This window comes from Labrus bergylta, chromosome 1 (genome assembly GCF_963930695.1).
Source record: "Labrus bergylta chromosome 1, fLabBer1.1, whole genome shotgun sequence".
NCBI lineage: Eukaryota > Metazoa > Chordata > Actinopteri > Labriformes > Labridae > Labrus > Labrus bergylta.
In genome coordinates this window covers 25211796-25237340 of record NC_089195.1, presented here as the reverse complement: position 1 = coordinate 25237340, position 25545 = coordinate 25211796, and the positions used below count along the sequence as shown (strand labels likewise).

The window sequence follows — 25545 nt, the reverse complement described above, 5'->3', positions numbered from 1 at the left end:
CATTAAATGATCATAATTCAGCCTCTGTAAACCTAATGTGTTTAATTGTCTTTAGTTACTCAAATAAATGTCATATATATCCAAAGTAATGTTCATTTTACTTCCTGTTTGAAGCCGCCACAGACTCATTATCTGTGATTAAAAACCTCTATAACAGCATTTATAGTTTGGTCTTACTAAAAGACCTCGCACTACAACAAGAAGAAAAACATTATGAAGTTCCATGAAGTCAGTTCCATGAAGTCATTCCAACGTAGTGACGCAAAGCTCGCCCAACTTGCCAAACACCGGCAGTTATCCTCTCCAGAAAATCAAAATTCACAGTAAACACATGAACAGCCAGACAACCGCTTCAATACAGATCGCTGTCGGATTCATGCTCCTGAATCTCCCAAAGGTGTTTCTCTGGGTTAAGATGTGGCAACTGCAAAGGTCACACTGTATGCTTCACTTCATTTTTATTCCGTTCACTGACCTTCATGCCCTATAGATGGAGAATGTTGTCATTGTAGGCGGAAAAATATGGAAATGTTCCCTTAAAAGACAAAGTCATCATGAGCTTTTCCCCTGTCATTTAAAATCCAAAACTCAACTCTTCCTGTTGTGAATTTAGGCAGTGAAATAGCATGCTGGGATCATACAGCCAGAACAAATCTCCACTCATTCAGGTCTTTTCATTTGTGTCATTTTTTTTCTTATCTGACAGTTATTTCCATAATTTGTATGATTGATGTTATTGATTACACTGTGTATATGAACATTTCTGTCTGTATTTCACTCTTTTCTGTTCTATTATTCTACTTTAAAATGGATTTATTTTCTATTACTGTCTCTTCTTGTAACATCCCTGCTCAACATGTTAGCTATGTTGTTATATATTGTAATAGGTTAAAAAGGATTACACATTATGTATGATTTCTGTTTCATTAATTTGGAGTTGGCTCAGTCTGTAGGGACTTAATTCAATCGGTGGGTGGTCTTTTCAAGTCCCGGTGCAGACCAAGTCTGGACATTGGCCTGGTAGCTGGAGAGGTGCCAGTTCACTTCCTCAGCCGAGGTGTCCTTGAGCAACGCACTAAAGCCCAAACTGCCCAGGCGCCCCTTTATGTGCAGCCCCTCACTCTGACATCTCTCCATTAGTGCATGTCCATAGGATCATGTTTATGTATGTATGTATGTGTGTGTGTGTGTAGCGTGTAAAAGTAATTTCCCCTCGTGGGATTTAATAAAACATATCTTCTTCTTTCTTCTTCTTCTACACAATATTACTGCTCTAATAAATCAGGATTGCATCGACTTACAGGAACATTAGTGACAAGGCTTCACTCATAATATTCTAATGTAATCAGTATCTTTTGGTATAAATTTGTTTTTTTCTTTGGTTCTTCAGTAGATGCTTAAAAGAGTTTATTCCCTCTTCGCCTTTGGAATATCAAATCATTTTTTGTCTTCTCTCTGGGCCCCTTTCAGGTAAACAGTGTATGGGCCTGGTAGACCTGGACCGCTCTTTGGCAGCAGAGGCTCATGGGTACTCAGTGCGGGTGATGACTATGGAACCTGAGAGCTGTTCACCAAAGAACAACATGCTGGTGGGAAGGCCGCCGCAGGAGAGGAGCGGACTGGACGTGGACGCGGGCCAGCTGGAAGAAGTGGTGCATAATTGAGACTGTGAGGAGCACAACATGAGCGGTGTGGCTCCTGGCTTTGTCATGACGCTGCAGAGAAAACAATTTTTTATCCACTCTTAACATTTTATCTTTTTTTTATTTTTTTTAAAGACATCTCATGTGAGATTAAAACAGATGTTTGGGTGATATTTCTGGACTGGCAAAAGTCATCTTCTGAAATCTTGAGCTGGAAAGTGCAGGAGTGTAGAAAGATTCCATGACTTAATAAAAAACCTACTAAATCATCGGATGCTTAACTATCATAAAAAGAGCTCAAGCCTCTCACCAACTGCGACGGTATGTTTGTGCATTTGCCAGACATGTGCGATCAAGCTGTCAGCATAAACAGAAGCAGCAGGAATTACACACCCACATTGCAAATTAACTGCAGCATACTTCCACATGCTGTTTTTTGCAGATAGTCTGGATGTGGCCTTCTGTGATAGATCCCAGCAGACAGCACGCACAGTTGTCAGGTATATACAGAAGAACAGTGGCTAAAAAAACTCATCTGCACTTAAAGATGAGATGGGGATTTATCATTATCTACCTCTTGTGTGTGTGCGAGAGAGACTCAAGGAAAGAAAGGGAGGGGGGGTATTGAAAGAGGGGAATTGGATTTAAAGTCATGATACCAGGTATAATTTAGCATTTTTCATGGTTCTACACAGAAAGTGATTATTCCTCATAAAGAATGTATGGGAATACGGTATGTATCCCGTAATGTGTTCAGCAGCAATGAATATTTTATGATGCTGGCAAAAAGGTCAGTGCGCTTGATTAGATGCGTACCGCTCAGAGCCTGGCAGCTGAAAATCACACAATACGCTCTGTATTTCCAATCATGTATACTTTAGACATACTACAGCCCCTTAAGCTTCCGTTCCCCCGCTGAAGCTGCTCATCTGTTTCTCTGAAGTAGCCTGTCTTGGCGTCTTTGACAGTGTATTGCCGTTGAATGAGAAATATCGAGAAGTAGCAGGAGAGAAGGTTTTCCCGCTCACACGGAAGCAGAAGACAAGAGAGGTTCAGGGGTTTTATTTTTTTTTCTCTCTCCCGCGTCAAACTCATCTAAATTCAGTCAGCGGAGTCAATCTATCCCGAGGTGAATGGCCACAGACACAGCTCCTTCCAACGACTGGAGTTATTTCAAAAGGAGATGGTTTGACTCCCTGTACGTGCTTGTGGCGCTGCACAACTTCACATTACAGAAATGCATATGGGAACAAAAAAAGCTGAGAAGAAGTGAGTAGGTGGCTCTACTTAGAGCTGCACGAGAGCGAGAGAGAGAGAGAGAGAGAGTGAGCAGAATGCTGAAATGGGTCGATTGAACTAAAAACACCCACGGGTGGAAGGTGACTAGACAAGATTCTTTGTTTACATACTTTTCTGTGAGATATGTGAGCGTCTATAAGAACAGAATGTTTATTTACTAAAGATCTGCTTCGTAAAGCCGTTCTGTAAATAGAGTGCAGGGGAAGTGATACACTCAGCTGAATCTATCTGTGTTGTTTATTTAACTGATTGTCAATGTTCTGCAAATGAGGTTGGAGAGTCAAAATATACAGAGAGATGGAAAAAAACATCAAACTGACTTTGATAGAAAAGGTGACAAGCAGTGATCACAAAAGGAACCCAAATCTTTACAAACCTTGAATCATCGTGAGTCATAATAACTCATGAACACTTCATTAGTATTCTCTTCATTGGGATGTGAGCAGACAATTGTCAAACACCACAACATCTCACACAGCTGCCCCACAGCTTTTTTTTGACAAAAAAATAAAGAGAATGCAAATCAGATATGACTAATAAGATGACACGTCTGCGTCACAGTTCACATGATTTACTCTACCTCTTCCCACCACTATTTTCCCCATATCTTCTACATATAGAATTCAGTCCCTGCACTCCCCAATCAAACAGTTTAAAGGAAAAGAAAATCTTTCTCCCAGATTCTTTTGAATTTGTCCAGTTCCAATCTGGCAGAGCAGGTCGACTTTTCCCTTTCCTCAACCTTAGGTTTGTCCATCTTCAGCTTTTTTCTTGTTATACTTTTTGCCTTAAATAATCATGAACACTACCATGTAGAATCTTTGCTTTCACGTCAGTTGAAACTCTTTTTTTTTCAACTAATTTGCTTGGCTTTCAAAAACTTCTCTAACCGAACACTGTAGCAGCGTAACACGTAACGTCTCTCTCATTGTTTTAATATCTTTGGTCATTCCTCATAATTAACACAGTTACCATAACAGTCCAGATTACATGGATAGGAAAAGCTCCTGCTGCCCTTTCTTTCTTTATCCTAAATACCACCATAACTCATACATTTACTGTGTATAACCACCATGCCATGTGTTTCCTTCAACTTTTCTAATAAACAGCCATGAGAATAATTAGAGCAGTGGAGAGAAACAATATGTTATAATGCATGTTTGGTGTTCGGCTGCCTTCAGCAGGTCCCAGCTGCTGTTGTTTTGCGCGCCATAATAATATTGTTATCTATTTCCTGTTGCTTCTCATTACATTCTCACACATATGCACATCTGATGTCACCTCATGTAATAGCTATTTGCATTCTCCTTGCTAACACATTTTTGCTTCCATTGTTTGTTTTTCCATATAAATATTGTGTTTCCAGAGTATATCAAAATGTGTCCCTTTTCACCAAGGGATTCATTTCACTATCACAGAAACAGTTATATGTTTTTCTTCTGATAATGTTAAGTGTTTTTCAGTTTGGCTCTAGAAATGACTAAATTCAATTAAAGCTCCCATGACGAGTTTTTACCTGGTTTTGAAACATTCTAATATTAATAGCAATGCCTCTTTATCACCTACTAAAGTAATCAAGACAATCAGTGAAGAGAGTGATTAGAACTCTGTAAACGAGGTCGATTTAAGGAGAAGTCAGAAAGTGATGCTGCAGAAACAGACTTTTTTTAATTAACATTTTAAACTGCAAATATTCACAATGAGTGATGCATTTGATTGTTAAAATAAAACAAGATGTAAATGTAAAAATCTTGCCACGTACAGGACAAATTTAGCATAGAGATAACAAGTTTACCAGTTTTTCAACTGGTGGCGTCAAAGGCGACACAAACTGAAAGTTCCACACGAGCTTTTAAAGGTATAATATGTTTTTGGGTTTTTTTTTTTTGAGAACCTACATTAGCTCAGTATTTCCCGCAGTTGTCAAAACCAGAGAAGTTAGTAATTTTATAGATGTTACGATCTGTGTCTTGCCTTGGCTGCCATCATGACAGAGCCGCCATGACTGACGCGACATGTTCATCGTTGCCAAGGAAACACCTGCTGTCGCGTCAAAGTCCGCTTCATAAGGAAGTCGGAACTGCTACTGAAACTTGCCGTGCTGTGGCTGTATGTGCTGCTGTGACAAAAACTTCGATACATTAGCTCGTCGGTAAACATCTTCTCTTCCTCCGGTCGGTTTCGCCCGTTTGTCTTGACAGCGGTCAACTCGAGTTCGCTTTCATCAGGGGTGGGGTGTGAAGTAGTAGAGAGAATCACTCCCAGGATTCCCCGCCAGCCTCAACGTCATCTTTTGTTATTGTTTTGATTGAGAGCCCCCTGCTGGCAGAATTTACATACTGTACATTTAATCCTAAAACTAAGACGACTTTGTGTTACAGATGTGTGTCACTAAAAATCAAGAGGTTTAACTGAAAATATTTTCATTGTTACATACAACAAAAGTGAGACAGTATGTGATCTTTAGTGATTAGTGTGAACTGACCCTTTAATGTTTGTTCATGATTTTTCTCAACTTTTCACAACATACTGCTGCCAATAAGACTTCAATTTTGGTCTTATTTTCCATCACTGAAATCACATTTTAACAGTGGAAAGCTGTAAATAATGTGATTAATAGTGTAATTATACACAGCCGGCACATTCACATTCACCAGCTACCACGTAGATTTATTATGAAAGTGATGTCAGGGCGAAACAAGGCGAACAGTGCCATGCATCAAAAGACTCCGAGAGAGTGAATAAGCAGCAGTAATCATATCAAACATTCATATCATTCATCTCCTGCTCCATTAAATAGCATTTCTTCAGTTAACAAGCCATCACTTTTCTTCTGTTCCTTTTTGTTCTTCCTTTATGCCAAACTGGAGAATTATTTTATTGACTGACTGTGACTGTGGAGGCTGAAGGCCGTCACGTCAGACAACGAGGCAGACCTTTAGAGTTCTGCCTCCCTCAGACAGAAAGTGCAATTCAACAGCCTTTGAATAGGAAGTGTTGCCGACGAGTCAGACGGGAGATAATCACACTAATAGAACCAAACATAACCTCTTGTTGAAAAGCGAGAATATTAAAGATCTTGCAATTTCATGTAGGACGCACCCATAGACTGTAAATAATGGATATAGCCTCGTCACTTTATCATCACCAATTGCTTTGTCAACAGCCTTTTTGAGGCCTTGAGTTCAGCGTTTGGCTTTCACATCACTGTGTTGTTTTTTATGGAGCCAGAAGTGCTGTCATATTTAGGTACGAGTAGCCCACACTGCTGTCTTCTCTACAAAAAAGCAATAACAATCCTGAATCTTATGTCCTGCACCCCAAAATTATGAAAAGCACGCAGCAAACTTACAAGAAAGATAGGTGAGCTCAAACACTAATACCTAATAATAAGCACTAACAGGAAAATAAAATGACCTGATATACCTCGGTGCTGGCGGCGGATATGTCAGGAAAACATTTGTCTCAGTTCTACATACAATAGTTTCAAGGGTCGATTTACAATAACTTTCAATAGGGAGAATGCCGTCACTCCCACAGCGCAGCCTGATCGCCATACTGCAGTATGTAACTTCAGCAACCAGCCTAAAAAGAAGTCAGTAACACATAGCCTGTGTGGTTTGATACAATGACTCATGCTAAGAGATGGAAGAGGAGGGTGACGGATGAATCTATAGAGAGAAAAATGAGTGACAAAGCAAGAAGCAGATATATCCCCTATGTAGATATTATCCATAAGAGATTTGGGCGTAACATTCAGCTGTATCATTATCTGTGTTATTTTCTCAAGTTTAGCAGCTTTGCCGGGTCCAGTCATTCAAGTTATGTCTCAGGTTTGCAGAAAAATATGTGAATAAATCCATCTTCTGCCAAAAACATGTCTCTTTGCATGTTCAACGAGACAAGACACCATAGGCATCAGCATCTACCTGTAACTCAAAGGGACCACACCCCTAATTAGAAAATATTCAAGACTAACATTATTTAAACTGCCCAGTTAATGTAGACCCTGTACAGTTTAAATTATTATAAAAAAAAGATCTATTGAGACCTACAAAGTTTTTCTTAGCTGGCCGTAAACCTGTTAATTCCCTCTTCAAAATTGGCCATTTTAATACATGGCATAATGGGTCTTGCTTGCTTTTGGGGCCGGCCTCAAGTGGTAACTAAAGGAACTGCTGTTTTTCTGCATTTCAGCATTGACTCTATTTGTCAGTCCAGGAGCTTGGACGTTTCACATTTTGTAAACTTTAGTCCGAGAAAGACAAGGACATTGCATCACGAATAAGTTAGAATGTAATGATGGAACTAAAATCAATGTGAAACAAAGTTGAGTTAGGAAACTAGCTGAAATCATTATGAAAAAAGTTCAATATTTACAATGAAATTACAGGAGCCTACAATAAAAGCTTTTATATTCATTTATACAAATTGTACCCAACCTGTTTCCAAATGGCTTTTTTTTTTTTTTTTTTTTTAATTATACTGCTTATCTTTTGTCTTCCCTCCAAAATGTATTCCCAGTCATTTCCACAGCATTGCCTTTACAGCGTAAACACCGTCTACCTGGGTGGCCGATGCACCTGCGTGCCTCAGCAGGCGATAAAATTAATGAAGCCGTTTCCAAAGCATGCGCGGCACGGAGAGCTGTGCGTCTGGATCCTCTCCTCTTCCTCTCGGCTGCTCAGGTCGGGGCGTCACATTCAAAGTCGAGCTGCTGGCTGGTTGATGATATCCACTGTGTTTTGGCCGCTGGTTATTGGAGAGACTGGAGATAAGGAGTGACTGCAGTGGGTGCTGTTGGTTGGAGAGCCCGTTGACTGAACTTGTGAGAGGAGAGAGAGAGAGAGAGAGAGGGAGAGAGGGAGAGAGAGGGAGCTGTGCGCTCTCTTCCCGGCAGAGTGCGTCCCGATCCACTTACACACAAACACGCGCACACACACATACACACATCGGGGCCACTCTTCTTCTAGGCAGCGGACTGCCTTCGGTGAATATCGCACATGAGCAGGGTGAGGGACGCCGGCAGATCAGTCCTACCTGTGCACCTTCCGCGTGCGTCAAAGAAACTCCGCTGACTGTTTCCTCCGCCGACCTTTTGGATTACGGAGGATAAATAACAAGCAGCGAGGGCGCGTAACTCCCGTAATCATGGATTTATGGATAAAGTTGATGTTGTTGTACGGCTGCACCTTTGGAATAAGTGCAGACTTTGATGGCAGGTGAGTGCACATGGTTCACGTTTAATGCTAGAGCCCATGTTTTTTTTGTGAAATAACACTGTCTTTGATTAAGAGCCAGAGAAATGTAACCATCGCAGTTCAGCCAAATTTATAGCCCGTTCGTGTTCAAATATAACTACGCCTTTGGTTGAACACAGCACTTGCATTGGCTTGTGCAAAGCGAATCATTATTTTAAGCTCTTCAAACGGGGAATCTCGATTTAGACAGGCTATGAATGAAAACATGTTGCTCCTGGGAAATTTCGTGCGCTTTTGGTACCCATCACTGGGCATCTCGGCGTAATCCTTTTCAGTCTGTTTTCCCTCTCTAACTTTTTTTTTTTTTTTTTTTTTTTTTGTGTGAAAACAGCAACAATCCAAGTCCTCCCGAACCTGGTGAATCTGCACATTTTCGGCTCGAAAGTGTTGACACGTGCAAGAATTCACACCGAGCGTCGTTCGTCTCGTGCAGATATCAGACTGATCGTTAAGTGATGTGACAGCACATCGCTCGGTGCTTCATGTTCAAACACGACTCAGATGAAATATGTGCAGACAGAGGTGTGGAGACGTGCCAGACCCCGAAGAATGCGAGTGTCCGAGATTTGAATCTGCCTAAGGTGCATCTGATGAACATGATGAACGATGGTAGTTTTTTTTCTTCCTTTTTTTTTTTTACAGTCATATATGCTGATTAAATCAAGCATTAATCAAATAAAGGGCACATTCCTTTAAAACCATCAAGCATCTATTTCCAAGTTTCTTTTGAAAAAGTAATTGCGTGGCTCACTTGGCAAGATGTGTTGTCCCTTCTATTCGTTACGACTTGTACAGTTTTCAGAGGTGTTAAAAAAACTGCTCTATAGTCCACCTCCTATTAATAAGATTTCTAGATCTAGATAGTAAAATTGTTCAGAAGTCCTTCCAAAAAGTGAGAGTTAGCCAACACAAACAGAGTCCAACAGAGGATGCATGCAGCCAAGTACCGTACTTTATGCCTCTCCTGTATCTCTGTCAGACAGGCTGAGCCCACAGCAGCACCCTCTCCCACGTTTCACTGTTTTCATATAAAAGAGAGACTTTGAAGAATATTGGAGGTAATTATTGAAATAGTCTGCTTGCATTTAAGAGAAGAAAGAAGAAGAAGAAAAAAAAAAAAAACACTTTCAGCCTGGCTGCACCTGCTTGTTGATAGCTTTTGACATGTGGAGGTATATTTGCTTTTTTGTCTCCCTCCCTGAGCTCTTTCAGGTCAGTGTTCTGCTGTGTTCAAAAGTATTTTTTTCAAAAGAGGCAGATTTGGATATCAAAGGTTTCAGAAAGGGAGTGAAAATGTGTCTGTGTAGTAGAGAGAGAAAGAAGGAGAGGGCAGAAGTATAACAGAAAAGTGTGCTTTAATAAGAACACACTGTATTACTCTTCATTTACGACATGCTTTTTCTCTTAATGACCATGGACAATATCTGTGTGACAGGCCATGGTCTGATGGGATATGTAAGGCTTTAACTTTTATTTCACGCATTGCCTCTGTGTAATAATCATTTACTCTAACCCAGCAGCAGCATATTGTACATTATTAACATCCCTGCTGATGGAGTGGCTTGTCACCACGGCCATAATTTGCCAATTTTTATGGGTATAAACTTGCCCGGGCCAGAGTCTCCGCTTCAATATTAATTCATTGAGAGAATCTCCCCTGAGACCAAGCCTGAGCAAAAAAAAAAAGCCATTTATTACCTGCTCTCCCTCCCTTATTGCCTTTTAGAGAGCGTTCCTAACAGGCTTGTCCATCTACTCCTGAAGGGTCCTTCACGGGCATCATTGCCAAGATCATTTTGTTCAGCACATAATATACTTACCTGCAAACCTCCGGCTAAAAACATTGCACTGCTGCTGCTGCTGTTGTTGTTGCCGCCTTTCGTTCTAGGACTCAAGGGCAGCCCCACTACATGGCATGTAGAACTGAAAATGACCTGCAAAGAAAAAGCAACAAACAACAGTAGAGGATATTCTTTCCCAGTGATGTCACGAAAGTGTTCAGTCCAACGCTGCCAAGTAGCACATACCAGACCTCCTCAGTAATAATCCGAAGACCAGGACTGGTGCCAGGTTATGTTGGCGTTGTAATTTCAGACCTACATTTGGGCTTTTAGGGGGCCGAGAATGAGAGCGAAAATACAGAGTGAGGTCACATTTTATGGGTAGTGTGAATGAATTAAAGAATAATACAATTAAAGCTCTATCAGTGTTGAATATCTTTATGTGAACGTTATGGTGATGAATGAACCACTATCTTTAAAGTGTAAAACTGCTTCAAAGGATAGCCGCACTGCACTGACAGATATCTCAGTTTTATCTTTCCTTGTTCTGAGAAACACGTTTTCACGTTCTTTACCTCACAAAACATGACCTATGAACTTTAAGACATCGCGAGGCCCCCTGTGGAGATCTCAGTTTACAGTATTTCACTTCATCACACTGCAATGTATTTAACCCACAGTAAAGCCAGCCTCACCTTTCAGACTGCAGCCACACATTCCATGTTAGTACTTATAAACCTATCACTCCCTTTCAAGGAAACAACCTATAAGGGCTTCTTCTGCAGCGATGAACCTGTCTTCACTGCATGTGTGGAAAGAAGGCACTTACAATTGTCGCCAAAACGCCTCCTGATCCTGAGCACTTTGAATGCACTTGTTGCATGGATGCACAGACTTGCAAGTGGGATTGTATTGAGGATATGCACATAAAAAAGGTAAAAAAAAAATGTTGTTAGAGTTTATTGCATGGCTATTATGTTGCCTTGCATTACATCATGGAGGTGCTTTTATTTTTCTTGCCAATCGGTGAATACTTTCCACTCTTACTGTAATAAAAGCATTAGGACTTAATAGGCCGGCTGCTATTTCTCGCTTTAAATCTTTACCTCAGATGTTTGTCGATATCCCGCATGCTGTTCTGTGTTAATGTGACAGTCTTGGCAGTCAGAAAACAGGCCTGGCAGCGCGTGCAGCAGAGGTGGTTCATTAAGGACACCAGGCACCTTATGACTCCACTCGCTCATGCCTTCAGCTTTCAAAGGTTGGCAGGTTCGAGCAAGTCCTGATGCTAAAAAAACGCAGCTATCAACATGCATGGCTGTTTGTGAGGGGAATATCCATTCAACAGTATGCTTCAGTATGAGTTCATAGATGCACGATAGTTAGATGGATTAAATTGTCATCGCTCTGAATGAGGACTCCTCCGTCGTGCTCCTCTGTGAATGATGGACTGACTCCTCCTCACTGTCAGGCGGGGGAAATGGGCCAGCTCTGTACCCATTAGTGAAACAATAGAAGAAGAATGGCGTCGCCCCCACAGTGGATATCAACCTCTCAGTTTCTCCTGGAAGCACCTTGTCTGACAGTCTGTGCTCGAGCAGAGGTGTCACTCTGCATGCGTGAAGGGTAATAATTATACGCTTGAGTTCCTTCAAGGCTTAGTGCAATTTGGTATGATAAGTCGGAGCCTGAGGGTGATAAATGCAGGTATTATTCTCACATCTATTTGATATGCCAGATTTCTTTTTGGGGGAATATCTCACGAGGGATTACATGCATCTAAAAAAGCATGTCTTCTTTGTGCGGCACCACACACGCTCCCATTGTTGACTGAGTTTAGTCATACTTTTCAAAATGTTCAGAAATGTTTCATAAGTGTTTTAGTGAAGTGATTTAAGCTCTTGGTTCTAATCTCAGAGTGTATTTTTGTGCAGGAATGCCACTGGCAAAACTCTGCCTGACATCTCGGAGAAGCACTGTGTACATGAAACAGGATTCAATATTCTCTATACTGTATGTGTGCGCATGTGTGTGTTTATGCATGAGTGTGTAGGAGAAAGCATCAGAGGATAATGATTGATTGAATGATACAGCACATGTTGCAGCTCATGAGGTTCCACCTGGCTCTGTATGTCTCCCACTGAGATCTTCCACATTCCTCTTTACCATCATCCTCTGTGAGCTTAAAATCTCCATCTCATCATGCACTCAGTTAAAGTCCTGCACCTCTAATCCTCACACGCTGACAAAATGTCATTCATGTATATATGGATGAGAGTATGTTTATATTTATTTTTTTTAAAACCCTCAGGCAAGGAAAATATCTGCTCTTTCACATTATCGTTTTCTGCTTCTGGATAAACAACAAAAAATCTGATATATAGACAATTTTCATACCTTTGTTCCGCCTGAGTTTTGTTTTAATGCCTGCCTTATCCCTCTGTAGTTTCAGTGTGATCATAATTTAGAATTTTATTTGCCTTCGTCTCTTTTGAATATCCATGAAGAAAAGAATTGGGCTGCAGCTGATGATTATTTACATTATTGATCCATCTTCCCTTTCTTTATCCTTAAGTATTCTCTTTATGGCAACCAAAACATTGTAAAATTCAATTGTAATTTTCAACCAAAAAAACAAGTCTTGTTCGGCCAACAGGCTTCACTCAAAGAGAATCATTGAAAATGAAGAGCAAGAAAATGCAGATAATATCCTTATTCAACAGTCACTTTAATGCTTGTCTTTTAGAAATAATATACTACTACTAAAAGCACACCTTACAAATGCACCACCTCTTTTCAGACACTGCTGTACCTCAACATATTTGCTACTGTGCAGCTGTAGGTCTACTCTAATATTTACATGTCTCATTTTATATACTGTAGGTTTTGTTAAATTTTACCTAGGTTTCTATTCTTATTCCTGCACAGGGTTTGTCAATTTTCTTTGTATATGTCTCATTTTTTATTGTATAGGTAGGGGTTTCTTTAAATCTTCCATCGGGTTATTATGCATATGGGAGGGAAATGGGTGTTTGTTAGATGAAACAAATGTTTTAAGCTGCTACTGGATGCTGTCTGTCTGTCTGTCTGTTTGTCTCACAACTTTCAGGTGCCATAGTCACACAACATGAGCATTGTTGGCCACTGATATGAAGCTGAAGTTAATTAGCTGCTCATACTGTATTAACTCTCCACACAACATCTGGCATGCAACAGTATTAGATGTGATTTTCAAAACAACATGAAGACTTTCAAAGAAGGTGCAAAATAGGATCTGGTAGAACATCAAGCATCAATCACACAATTTGCTGATTGTTTTAAGCGTGGAAAAGATGAAAACAGTTAAGGAAAGAGACTTTAAGGAAAAAGATTGGTGCTCAACACTAAATCTGTGTCTCAAAAATGATCAGTAAAGGTAAAATACTTAAGACATTGTTTCAGGTGTAAGTAAATGGGCTTTCATTTTGGCACAATTTGCGTTTAAAGAATGGAAAACTACACTTTTGGTCTAATTATGTAAAGCATAATGGAGTTTTTACAAAATTCAAGCCCTAACTTTAATCCAGTGATCTCTTAAAGACCAGTTTAATGAGGTGGTGCATCTGGCAAGTACAGCTTTCCATTGGGAATCATAATGGAGAGCGTCACTGATGGCTGTTTAAAGTCATGTAACTGCAAAAGAATATAAAGTCATTAAGTGACAGAGGAGCAGGTGCACCCAGAGCAGCATGAACTCTTCCCACAGGGTGTCTTCTTATTCCAGGATGATAATTAACTTACATACACTGAGGAGTGCATTCAAGAGTGTATAATAACGTCAGAATGAAATCAGCCTGCAGTCAGCAGATTAATGTCAGGGGAGGCTGTCAAATGTTTTTGAAGCTGTCACATTTCTTTAAATGAAGAGAATTCCACCACAGGCTCAGATATTCTTGTTTTGTTTCATGTTAGTGGTTTACAGTATCGAGGGACAGATGGTGCCATGTTAGGAGGCTTGACTGTGTGTGTGTGTGTGTGTGTGTGTGTGTGTGTGTGTGTGTGTGTGTGTGTGTGTGTGTGTGTGTGTGTGTGTGTGTGTGTGTGTGTGTGTGTGTGTGTGTGTGTGTGTGTGTGTGTGTGTGTGTGTGTGTGTGTGTGTGTGTGTGTGGGGTGGGGTGGGGTGGGGTGGGGTGGGGGGTTGAGTATGTGTGTGTAGGTGGGTGCATGTCACTCGTAGAGATGGTGGCATCGAAACCTGGCTGCTGTCCAGACCACTCTTTTTTCCTTTCCTGTCTGTCTGTTTTATTTTTGCAGACTGAGCCATTTTTCCCTTCAATCAAAATGTTGTCTTTTTTCTTACTTCCCTTACTTCCCTCATTTCCATTTTATTTCCTTTCATTTTAAATGTTCTCTATTTCCCTTTCCTCATCTTTGTCCTCTCCTTTCCTTCGCAAACCCTTCCTTTCCCCCCCGTTTCATCTCCTTCCTCTCCCTTTGTTCCTTTCTCTTTCCCGTCTTTTGTCCTGTCCTTTCCTGTACTTCTGATTCATTTTCTTCCTATTAATTTCCCCCCCTGTTTGCTCCTTGTCCGTATCATCTCCTTTGTTTCTTTTATTTTCTTTCATTTTCCCTCACCTTATTTTCCTTTGTTTCAATTAATTATCGATTCCATCTAAGCATTTTTTGTGCCTATGTTCCCTTTCCATTCCCCCCTTTTATATCTCTCCTCTCCTCTTCTCTCCTCTCCTCTCCTCTCCTCTCCTTTCCTCCCGTAGCTTCTCCCTGCCTGCCTGACTTCCTTGCTTCTTTCCAGACGGCAAACATTTTCCCTGAATCTGCCACTCTCACTTAGCATCCATCTGGGTTTTTTTTCCAATGAGGTGATTGGCAGCGGGGGCAAGCATTAGCATTTCCTCATCTTGGCATAGAGACACTAACAGGCAGGGATAGTGGCAATGGACGTGACTTGAATACTGAGCAAAAACCTCATTCAAAGAAAAGGATCTATTTTGAAAAGAAAGTATAACAAGGGAGTTTCTCCTTTGTTTCATTGCTGAGTAACTGCATTTCCTGTTTCTCTGTACAACTCCAAAACAAAGTCAGGTCATTCAGCTTTCATATTTAAATGTATTTAGCAAATACACAACACTCATGCCCTCTTGCAGGTGATGGCAGAGCAGTCTTTTTTTTTTAAATAGAATGGCTGTAAAGGTCAGGATGAATGGAGTGTCCACACTTTATATAACTCTATAGCACTGTAAAGAATCTTTCTTCTCCTTCTTTTATAACTTTGCTAGGTTTTAGTTAAAGTCTCAGAGCCAGACCCGCGTAGTATTCATCTTGGATTTTCGTTGTTACCCTTATATGGACTCATTCCTTTGTCCATTCTCTCCATAAATATGTGGTGAGCTTTGGTACAGATAAAAAGGTAATCCACATGCTCTGTCTGCCAAGAAGCTATTTCTTGCTCTGAGCAGAATAGAACATGGTGTAACAATAACATCCGGCTGTAATTTCTCTTGCAGTAATAGTAAGAAATGCAGTAGTATACCTTTGTAAATACACTAATACCCACCTTTTCTGTCTGCAGAAGGGTTATACATCTGACACTGTCATGCAATGTCTGATAGATCCTTTATCCCTGCTGTCCAAGGATACATATGTGGAAATGTTTTCATGTAACAAATGGAGACAGAAAGAAGTGCTTATTTTTGGTTTGCTGCACCGCTGTCAATCGGTTTCATAATGAACACAGCTGTGATGCGAGTGTCAGCGGAGCTCACATTCACACTGAAGGCTAAACTCATCGAGTCTGGCAGCTTTTCAACACGGGTCTCCACTTTGACATCACGCAGACCAACTCGATCTGATGCGCCATCAGTTTGATTTCCATGAGGCAAAGATAATCTGCTGCAGGGATTTAGTGAAAGGTCGGATTTCTGCAGCCTGAGAAAATGTAGAGTGAGGTTTTTTTTCTATTTTCAAATGGACTGTAAGAAAAAATCGAAAAGGTTTACTGAAAGTTTGCCAGCAGCTGTTTGAAAAACTTTGATCAGGCAAAAATGATCTAACACACTTTCAGCCTCTTGACTTTGTGTTTTGTCATTATGATTGTAGACTGAATGTCTTTACCTGTCTTTGCCTTTTCGTTTCAGCAGTTGTCTGACATTTAATCTGCAAATGTCATCGCTTTTTCATAGCTCTTAGAGAAGTGCAATTTAGTTGTTGTAATTTTCTTTGTCCTCACAAACACGTTTACAGCACAATGTGACAGAATTAACCTCAGATAGCTTTACGGTCTATACTAGATACCTTCCATTTTTTAATTCCTGATACCAATTTCAGAAATGTGTTCCCCTTAGATGCTAGCACTACAAGAAAACAAAGATAATGTTGTTGGAACACTTGTTTGTTATTATATACTAGTTGATTTTTGTGGGGCATAGGTTTATGAAATATGACCAATGCAGGGTCTTGAAATTTGGCCATTGCCGTTGAAAGTAATTTTTTTTACATTATCAGATGCTGGTAGATACTGAGAGTGATATCAGTATCAGAACATCTCTAGTTTTTTATTAAGCACCACTATAAAGCGTCCCTGTTGGGCTAACAACAAACCCTCAAATTGACCCAATAAAACACATCATACACCCCACCAAAGTCAAAACCAAGTGATTTATTATCAATAGACAGACATCTAAATCATAACAAAGATCACCTTGGAAACTCATTTAATTAAACACAACACACAACCCCAGACTGAGAGGCACAGCAGTCCCAACTCCAGAAGTCTCTCCTCTCTTGAAGCCAGTACTCTTTCAGCTCTTGGGCCCGGTGCGCCTCTTTGTGCAATCAGTAGCTTCACCTGGGCTGGAGACAAAACAGAGAGGGAGAAGGGACAAACATCACAAACAACATGCAGCCGTTACATCTCTATTCATTTTTTTTGTTGGGCTTTTTGTGTTTATTGAAAGGACTGCTAAATAGAGACACAAACCTGGGGAGGAGAGAGTTTGGTAAAGTGAAAGGTCAAGACCAGGAGTCGAACCTGCGGTCAATGTGGACTGTAGTCTCTGTTGATGGGGTGCCTGTTCTACTGAAGGGGATAATCATGTGCCTCAGAACAACTCTAGTCAGTACGACATACAGACTGCACGAACCCCGAAAAAACAAAACTAGTAGAAAGACTGATATTATTATTCAGAGTTTCCTCTCTACTCTGAGGAAATGCTGTGAAACCTGTTACTGCTTTAAAGCCTTTTTCAAAACAACATTCAGAGAGACCCCTGCTTTTCATTTGGACATTTTAATTGGCTGTGAACTAATTATGTCGTTCTTTCACAGGTGGCCGCGGCAGATGGCCTCGTCCAATGGCCTGTGTCGTTATGGGGCCCGGGTGGACTGCTGCTGGGGATGGACGCGTCGCTCCTGGGGTCACTGCCAGCGTGAGTACCCCCGTGCCTGCTGCTGCTGCTGCTGCTGGGTGCAAACAGGGCTAACAAGGTTGCCAGGTTTCAAGCTGGGGTCAAAAATGCTATTAGACAGAGGTGACGCTGTGAAGCTACCGCAGCGACCGAAGGCGTGGGGAAACACACACACACATGCTTGTTGTCACAACACACGCACACAGCTAATGGAGCATCACACCTGAGACGGTCTTTGAGTAAAGATTGATGGTATTGGCTACTTTGACAGGAAGACCAGCTGACGTTTATTTTCAAACTGCAGGTGGTCATAGTTAGGGAGAGAGTGTAGCTACAGGTGCAAACACTGAAGGCCAGATAGGGGTTTGAGTCTATATTACTACTGTGCAACAACAAGCTAGCTAACACATGTCAGAACATGAAGAAAGATGTTAGGAGCACAGTCAATGGGGTTGTCAGGTGTATACACCAAACCTTATAAGTATATCTAGCTTCACCACTTGAAAGATTCAGAGGATGTGTCCTTTTAACACCACATGCCTGCATGAAATGTAAGCATGTAACATTTCCAACATATTTACGTTGTGTGAAGATGCTATACTCTCCTGTTATGCTGCTCCCCCGAGGTGTGGATATAACTTAGTTTCAAATCTGGCAAGTTGCCTAACTAATGTCAAATCCTCTACACTGCTCGGTGCCTGTGCTGGTGTTGCTGCTCTGCTTTGCTCTGGAGGTTAAATGAAGAAGGGGTTAACACATGGAGAGGCCTTTACCGCAGCGGAATCTCAGCAACCCGTGGTTTGAAGGAATATGTATTGTTTCTTAATTGACTCTGTTGAGATATAGGTTGTTTCCCTGCCAAATGTCAAATGAGAAAATCAATGCTACTCCTACAGTATATCTGTCCGTTGAATGTAAAGCTACAGGCAGAGACGGGCCTTTTCTCTCAATCTCCAGTCATTAAGAAAGGTAACTGTTTGCTAGCAGTAGCTTTATATTAGACGTACAACTGCCTACTTATGATTTGAGTCCTTAAGCCTGACCAATATGGGATTTTTTAAAACAACACAAACACAGATTGAAGAGTACAAGATTCACAGGTGTCCAGTTGGTAGTATAATAGAAGCCAACTTTAAAGCTGGAGAAAACTATATTTTCTTTGAGGATTGGACTCCAATTTTAACCAATATTACTGAAAAATAATTATTACATATTTTTCCACCAATTGTTGTGCTTACCACTGTCAGTCCAACTGTTACTCTACAAGTGCTGCAGACAGTGAGCATATCTGTAAGTCTGAGTCGGAGCGCACGTTTCTATTTAAACTATGAGGTTCTGAGGTTTCACATTTCGTTCCAGCATTACATGTTTAAAAATATATATTTTATCGATAAACTTCTGCATAGATATCTGTGATAGACCATTTATCAGTCATTGATATTGTATACTGGTGGTCGGCCACTGGTAACAATCTTTTAATCAAACTCTTTGCAGTAAAAACAGTCATCTCGATATAGGAAGTGCATCAGAGCCTTCAATTGTAAGTAGCCAATGAGTTTTCAGATCATAACAAGCGACAAATACGACAAACACAAGAAGTAACAACATTTTCTTTCTCCAACCTTTTAGGATCGAAAGTTTAATTTGTTCGTCTGAGATACGTTTTTTTAATTGCTGTGGAGATGCTCACAAGTTAACCTCTGTCTACTTTTAAATGCTCCTATAGTAACTCCATCTATCTATGTTGGCATACAATTATCTGTTACAAATACCCATAGAAGTGAGAGAAAATAAAAGTCACCTGTTCTTTCACTGTCTGCCCTGCGACTGCTCTGGGAATTGGAAACATTGCACAAAAATCAGTCCTCCTTACCTCCAATTCAGTGTGTGCATTTCAGTGAAGTATATGTAATGGAAACACAAAGAAGGACAAAGCAGTCTGCCACCACAGCCATATGGGTGCTTAAAAGTGGAATGTATTGAAGCTCTAGGTTATGTGTTTTTAAATTCCTGCTGCTGAAAAGACCAAAAGGGATTCTTACAAATGCATGATGCTCAGGGTTGTTGATTAATGCACTCATTTATGTGTTCCTCATAATGAAATAACCATGTTTTGATTTATTTTCTCATGTAAATAAGCTCACCATGCCATGCTTTTGCTGACCTTTGTTTAAGTCATTGTATTTTGCATTTTTTTTTTTTGGTGGGAAATATGTCACACACTGCGTGTTTGGCCTAAAGCTGTGTGCTGCTGCAGATAAAAGACGGATGACTTTGCTGGGTTACGGAGCTATTTTTCACTCCAATTCCATGCAAAAGTGGCAGAGTGCCATTATTTCACTTTATGCTGGAGATGTTCTCAAAGACTTCTCATTTGGATCTGGAGAACACAAACAGTCTCACTTGAGTTCACGGCCCTAGTGTTTTGTATTCTTTGTAGCTCTGCTAGATTAACCCCAGGTCTTTGCTAGACAAATGCGCTTTTTATCTACCTCTTGCTTCACGACTATTATAAAACAAAATATGATAATTCTATTCCTACATAAACACTTAGAGTCAGAGAAACAAGTTCTGCTAGTGGCTTATGGGACCGACGGGGGATGATTTCTTGGCTGTAAATCAGTGGTTTTGTTTAGTTTTCATACAATATGTGGCCTTGATCAGAAACCTCCTACCTTTTCCCAAGGCCTTGACATTTAAACTTCACAATGTGCGCTGCAAAAAGCACCAGTGTTTCACCCAGACAGCTCAATTGTATCATTTGATAGTGTTGTTTTTAACATGGGGCCAGACTCAGCAGTAACACTGGCAGGAGTCAGACATCTCAAAGCCCAATGTGTCCCAGTGCGTCTGTGCTGGGCTCTGTGCCTTTAAAGGCTCCCATCCATGTTTAGAAAATTCAAGCTGGACTAGATTCAGATTTTGGGGGTCAGGATAAAAAAAAAGACAAGAATGACTTGATTATCACAGAAGCTTCGATTAGTAGACGAGTTACATTTTTTATTAATAAAAAATGTAACAGCGCAGGCCGTACTGTTTTCACAGCTCCAAAAACACGACGTTTGTTGGCATACATCATTGGTGCCATTTATTTAACACTAAATTAAGCACAGTGACATTAAAAAAAAAGCCATGTTTGCATCAATTACTCCACCAGCTAACCAGCAGTGTGTCAACATGTTTCCCTTTGTTGTTCTGGAGTCCCACATGTTCCATATTGTGCCAAAAATAACAGCTAATTTTGAGCTTAACCACCACGTCGAGCTGCTTTATTGCTTTCGCTCCATCGCTTTTTTCCCCCATTAAAAACATATCTGCTCTGTGAGTTAAATCAATGGCTGAGTGCTCGCCTTAATGCTTCCAAATGCTCCTGACTGGGTGCACAGCTCAAATCCACTCACTTGAGACTACAATCAGTATTCCATCAAGTCTGTGAGGTACTGATTTAACCCTGAGAGGAGGCCGCTGGAAGGTATGGGAAAGAAAGGAAGTGCAATCAAAGGTGTGTGTGTGTGTGCTTGTGCGCACTTTTTGTCTGCATGTGAGTCAGAGGATGCAGTCTTTACTGATTTCGGAGGCCTTGGCGCGGTCCTGTGGCGATACAGGAGATTAGGTTGAAGTTTTATCAGATTGAGGCTCTCTCAGTTTGTGCAACTTTTCTCAAAGAATGAGAAACTGAATGGATCATCTTGGTTTTCTTTTCCTTTAAAGCTACAGAACTGAAAGAGTGAGAGAGTACTAAATGTTGGAGAAAGTGAAAATCCTGCGGTGTAAGGGAAATAGTGTAGAGGTTATAGGAGTTAGAGATGATTGCTGTTGGAGTTTGGGAGTGACATCAGGAGAGCGAGGCAAGTGAGAAAATCAGGCAGATGGAGACGGAGAGTGGAGCTTAGATTTATAGTAAACTGAAGCTCCACTCATAATGTTCTGACAGGCCATCCGGCAGGCAGAGCCAAACTGATTCTAACCAGCTGCCATCATTTCACTGCCACTGTGACAGTTTGAGCGTTTGTTCATCAATTGCAACTCCGGTGTCATACAGTAATCATTCTAAATATACTTTAACTATTTTCAAACTCTTAATGGAGATTAAGTTGATACCATATTTGTTAGTATCTTAATGGTCCAATCAGTCTGTTAAAAACAGAGATTTGACCATTTTAATTAATCTGATGTCGGGTACAATATTAAAAAGGTTGCATATTCATTTAAAGCTTCAAAAGAAGCAGAAAGCATCGGTTGCAGTGCAATACCTGAACTCATTAGCTATAGTTAAACAGTCATCTGCCTCAAAGTGCTGTGGACATTCTGTCGATGACAGATATATTTAATCATGTGCCCTTAAACATGTGATCTGGGAGCCAAACCTTTCAATATATCCATTTGCCATATCCACCTTTTCCCAGATTGTATGAGCCACTAGGTATTTGTGAATTGCAGGTATTTTAAAAAGAATCATAATTCAAAGGAATGATTTATTGTTGATCTTCCTAAAAGATGGCTTTCAGAAATAGAGAAGAATCACTAAAACTGAATCTGTCCCCTTAATCACACTGCTCTGAATGTTCTTGTTGGAATAACAGCGTCAGATACTAAGTCTTTCATAAATGTTTCAATGGCCTGAGTTCTCTGCTAATGTCTCACAAAAGTAGAAAGGTTGGATGAAATTTGTGCTTTCAGGTTTACAGTAATAATATCTTTCATGCCAATCATTGGTTGTTGCTTATTAACCAGACATACCGCATTGCTTTTGCCATGTGTGGAGCATTGCTAGCTTATAGATCAGATGCTAATTAGCCCTCTTGTCTGCTGTCACTCTACTATTGGCCTTTGTTTGTGGCTGGCTTGCTCTTGAAGAACTTAACACAATAGACATATTAATAATCAGTATTTTATGATTCATAGTTGGGTGAATGATCAAACAAACTAGATAATATTCAGACTGACACCGGAGTCACAAAAATAAAAACAAGCCACTTTAGTTAGACTAATCTTACTTCCCAGTTGACTTTCTATCCACTTGATTTGAGGTCCAAAAACATTCAGGTCAGCATAAAAATCCACAAGTCGAGGTTTATCTGTTCGGTTTCTAAAACAATCGAACATGTGAGACAGATTCAGAATTAAAAAGTGCAGCAGATCCTTGATAAGAATTCATATCACTGAAAGACTTGAAATGACTCGCAGTTTGCTTTAAAGACTTGTTAGTTGACTTGAAAAACTTTCCAAAAGAGCTGGACCGGTATATATTCAACCCGAGTCTTCCAACCGCCCAGAAAATATATACGAGGAGGAGAAAGACATTTATTTTCTCTGCATTGTTAAGGAACTGGGTTGAATATCACCTCCATATTAAATAGATCACACATTGCAATTTCTCCAGGCGTCCTGGTGGATTTAAAAATCCATTGAAGCGGAGATTTCCTTTGACAGAGTGCAGCAGTCTTTGTTTGGACAAATGGTGAGGACAGGATTAAGGCAGGACTTTTGAATTAGTAATTGGAGTTAACAAGACAGCGATGAAAGCAGAGAAGTGATATCTCAGTTTAAGGAGTTCACTCGATCAGGATTGTCTGTGCCGTCTCCTTGTGGGCTCGACTTCCTTTCATGATCACTAGGCTGTAAAGGATCGTCTGAAAGTGTTCCGCTTTCATCTACCTGCGGTAAGAAGATGAAAACAACATGGGCGGGTTTGCTCAGAAAAATTAGGGGTAGTATTTTCAGAAAGAAAAGAGACGGGTTCCGAGTTACTTGAAATGATTCAGACATGTTATAAAGGATCTGTTAACAGAGTGGAACCTGCAGCATGTATAGGACTGTGTTTTATTTGAATAATGTCATAAGGCAAGTCTGTCAGCATTTAAAGTATTTTAATCCTACTGAAGACTTGTGCAAGGGGGAAATTACTAATTCACCTGTGTGAAAAACATATTCCGAAATTAGAGAACATCCCTGGAGACGGAGCTTTTACTGTAACATCTCCACGATTATCGCAAATAGGGCCAATTTGCATCTTGTTTCTAAAAGCACCTGTGAAAATGTGTGACTCCAGAACTCCAGATTGTGTGTGTGTGTGTGTGTGTGTGTGTGTGTGTGTGTGTGTGTGTGTGTGTGTGTGTTTCATTCCCAGGACTGTTTGCTTGTCTAAGTGACCCGCCTGTGCCCTCTAACATCATGTTCATTGTTTGTTTTTTTTCTTCCTCTCAAACACTTAGAAATGCCCGCAACCTTTGTGTGTTTGGCTATTTGTTTTGCAGCTCTCTTCGCCTTAACTCACAGAGTAGCCGGGATAAGGTGCCAGCCCCAAGGTTAGCCCACCACGTTTCTTCAAATAATCTTGCTGGACATGAAATTGCTGGGGGCACATCCTCTGAATCCTGGGATCCCCTTACTTATTTGTAGAGCCAAATCCACCTCTTCCTCTCTCTCTCTCTCTCTCTCACACACACACACACACACGCACACACACACACGCACACACACGCACACACACACGCACACACACACACCACTCACACCTCATGCCCTCCGGCAGCAGTCATCTTCCTCCCCTTGGCCTTATAGAAATATGCAAACAGCTTCCTCTGCAGACCTGATTTCACCTGAAGCCATGTCGAACATGAACTGCTCAAATTCTTTGGTGTCTCATTCACATTCAGCTGCCCCTCTCGTCCACCCCTTCAGAATACTAATGAAGCGCTTGGAGCTGAAATCCATAATGTTTTTTAATTACTCTATCAGTAATAGATCCATCTGTACAGTGCAAAGTAAAAAACGGAGTGTTTACTGTGGTTGGAGACGCTCTGCATACATTAAGAAATGTGGAGCGGATTGGTCATGTGGAGAATACAAACTTACTTCATCATTTGTGTAAAATATTCATCATGACAGTGTGCAATCCAATCGCTGACATTTCCACTGCATACAAATGACAACATTAAAACACTAGCTCAGACCACAACAACAGGTGATCCTTTCGCCCTAGTATGCAAGCTGACATTTGTCCTGAACCTATCAGATGATTCATTGATTCCATTATTAACAGAACAATATGTTTTTGGAAATTATGTCAAAAAATCATCTGCTTCGTGCTTCAGCAACCCTTACAATTAAATGCCTTAGAATTTTTAATACATTTTAACTGAATACCTTAAGGTTGGAATGATGTTGGTAAGACAGATTTCATTTCTGATCATTTCCATCCTTTTTGGTGCATTTTACAGGCCAAACAATAATTTCATTAAGCAGAAAAATTACTCGATTATTTTAACACGTTTTCCTCAGAAAGTATATGTCGAAGCAAAAAAGTTGCTTTCATTTCTTGAATATTTTGATTTTGATTATTCACATTGACTTCGTTTGAGAGATTAATAAAAAATATCGGTGAAATGGTTTAACACCGCTACGAAAGCACCATGTCACGATTATTGAAAAAACATAGGTGGTGCACCAAAATGCAGAAAACAAAAATAATTTATTTCACACTACAGACGCACAGAGAACTTAAGATTGTAACAATAACACGACACACTAAAACATAGAGAAACACAAGAATAAGAAATTACAAAATAAAACAGGTCATTTGATCACTTGGGCGCGTCAAAAACAAATTCATATCCTGTAGAACCACAAGAAAAAAGGAAAGGATTGAGGTTTAAGTAAACAGTCACACTCATACCCAATGCTACAAAATAAAAATACAAAATTGGATTAATGCTAGGCATTAAATACTATAAATAAAGGATAGCAGCAAAAGATAAACTCTGAGAGAAGAAAGTAAGCAAAAAACTGATCATCAATTACACTCATGATGAAATATTCATTAGAGACAGCCTCAGGTAATTGCTTTTGTGATTGCAAGATGATGCAACTTGTAATTAACTGATTTTCCCATCTTGCTTTGATAGCATAATCCATTGGCTTATTATCAATCTAAATAAAATAGTTTCCCTTGTGATTACCAAAAGGCATCACAGAGCCGTCGATAAATCAAAAGACTCTGCATCAGCAGTCGCAGTAAACTGTCCCGAGGACCAGCTGATGTAAACCAGAGAGAAAGTGTGTCATCACTGGATATATTTTGATGGTGTTCATGGAACGGACGAGGCACATGCGTGCTATGTTTGGCCTTCCAGCTGGTACAACCATTTTTAGTCCT

General features: G+C 40.3%; 2 protein-coding genes across 10 annotated transcripts in view; both read left to right on the top strand.

Annotated features, from left to right (window-relative positions):
- Nucleotides 1–4457, top strand: part of gstcd (glutathione S-transferase, C-terminal domain containing) — a 57548-nt gene extending 53091 nt beyond the window's left edge. Inside the window, exon 12 of the mRNA XM_020648422.3 lies at nt 1471–4457. Coding sequence (XP_020504078.2) covers nt 1471–1664 — 194 coding nt within the window. The 3' untranslated portion in view covers nt 1665–4457. The remainder of the gene's footprint in view (nt 1–1470) is intronic.
- A 3148-nt stretch (nt 4458–7605) lies between these two features.
- The window catches only part of npnta (nephronectin a), a 52494-nt gene continuing 34554 nt past the window's right edge, over nt 7606–25545 (top strand). For 2 of the 9 annotated variants that reach the window (XM_029280154.2, XM_029280153.2), the window contains exons 1-3: nt 7608–8164; nt 17308–17408; nt 23645–23695. In XM_029280154.2, coding sequence (XP_029135987.1) covers nt 8094–8164; nt 17308–17408; nt 23645–23695 — 223 coding nt within the window. In that variant the 5' untranslated portion in view covers nt 7608–8093. Of the gene's footprint in view, nt 8165–17307; nt 17409–23602; nt 23696–25545 lie in introns of all 9 variants that reach the window. The other 7 variants (XM_065957555.1, XM_020648445.3, XM_065957535.1 and 4 more) reach the window with 6 other exon arrangements.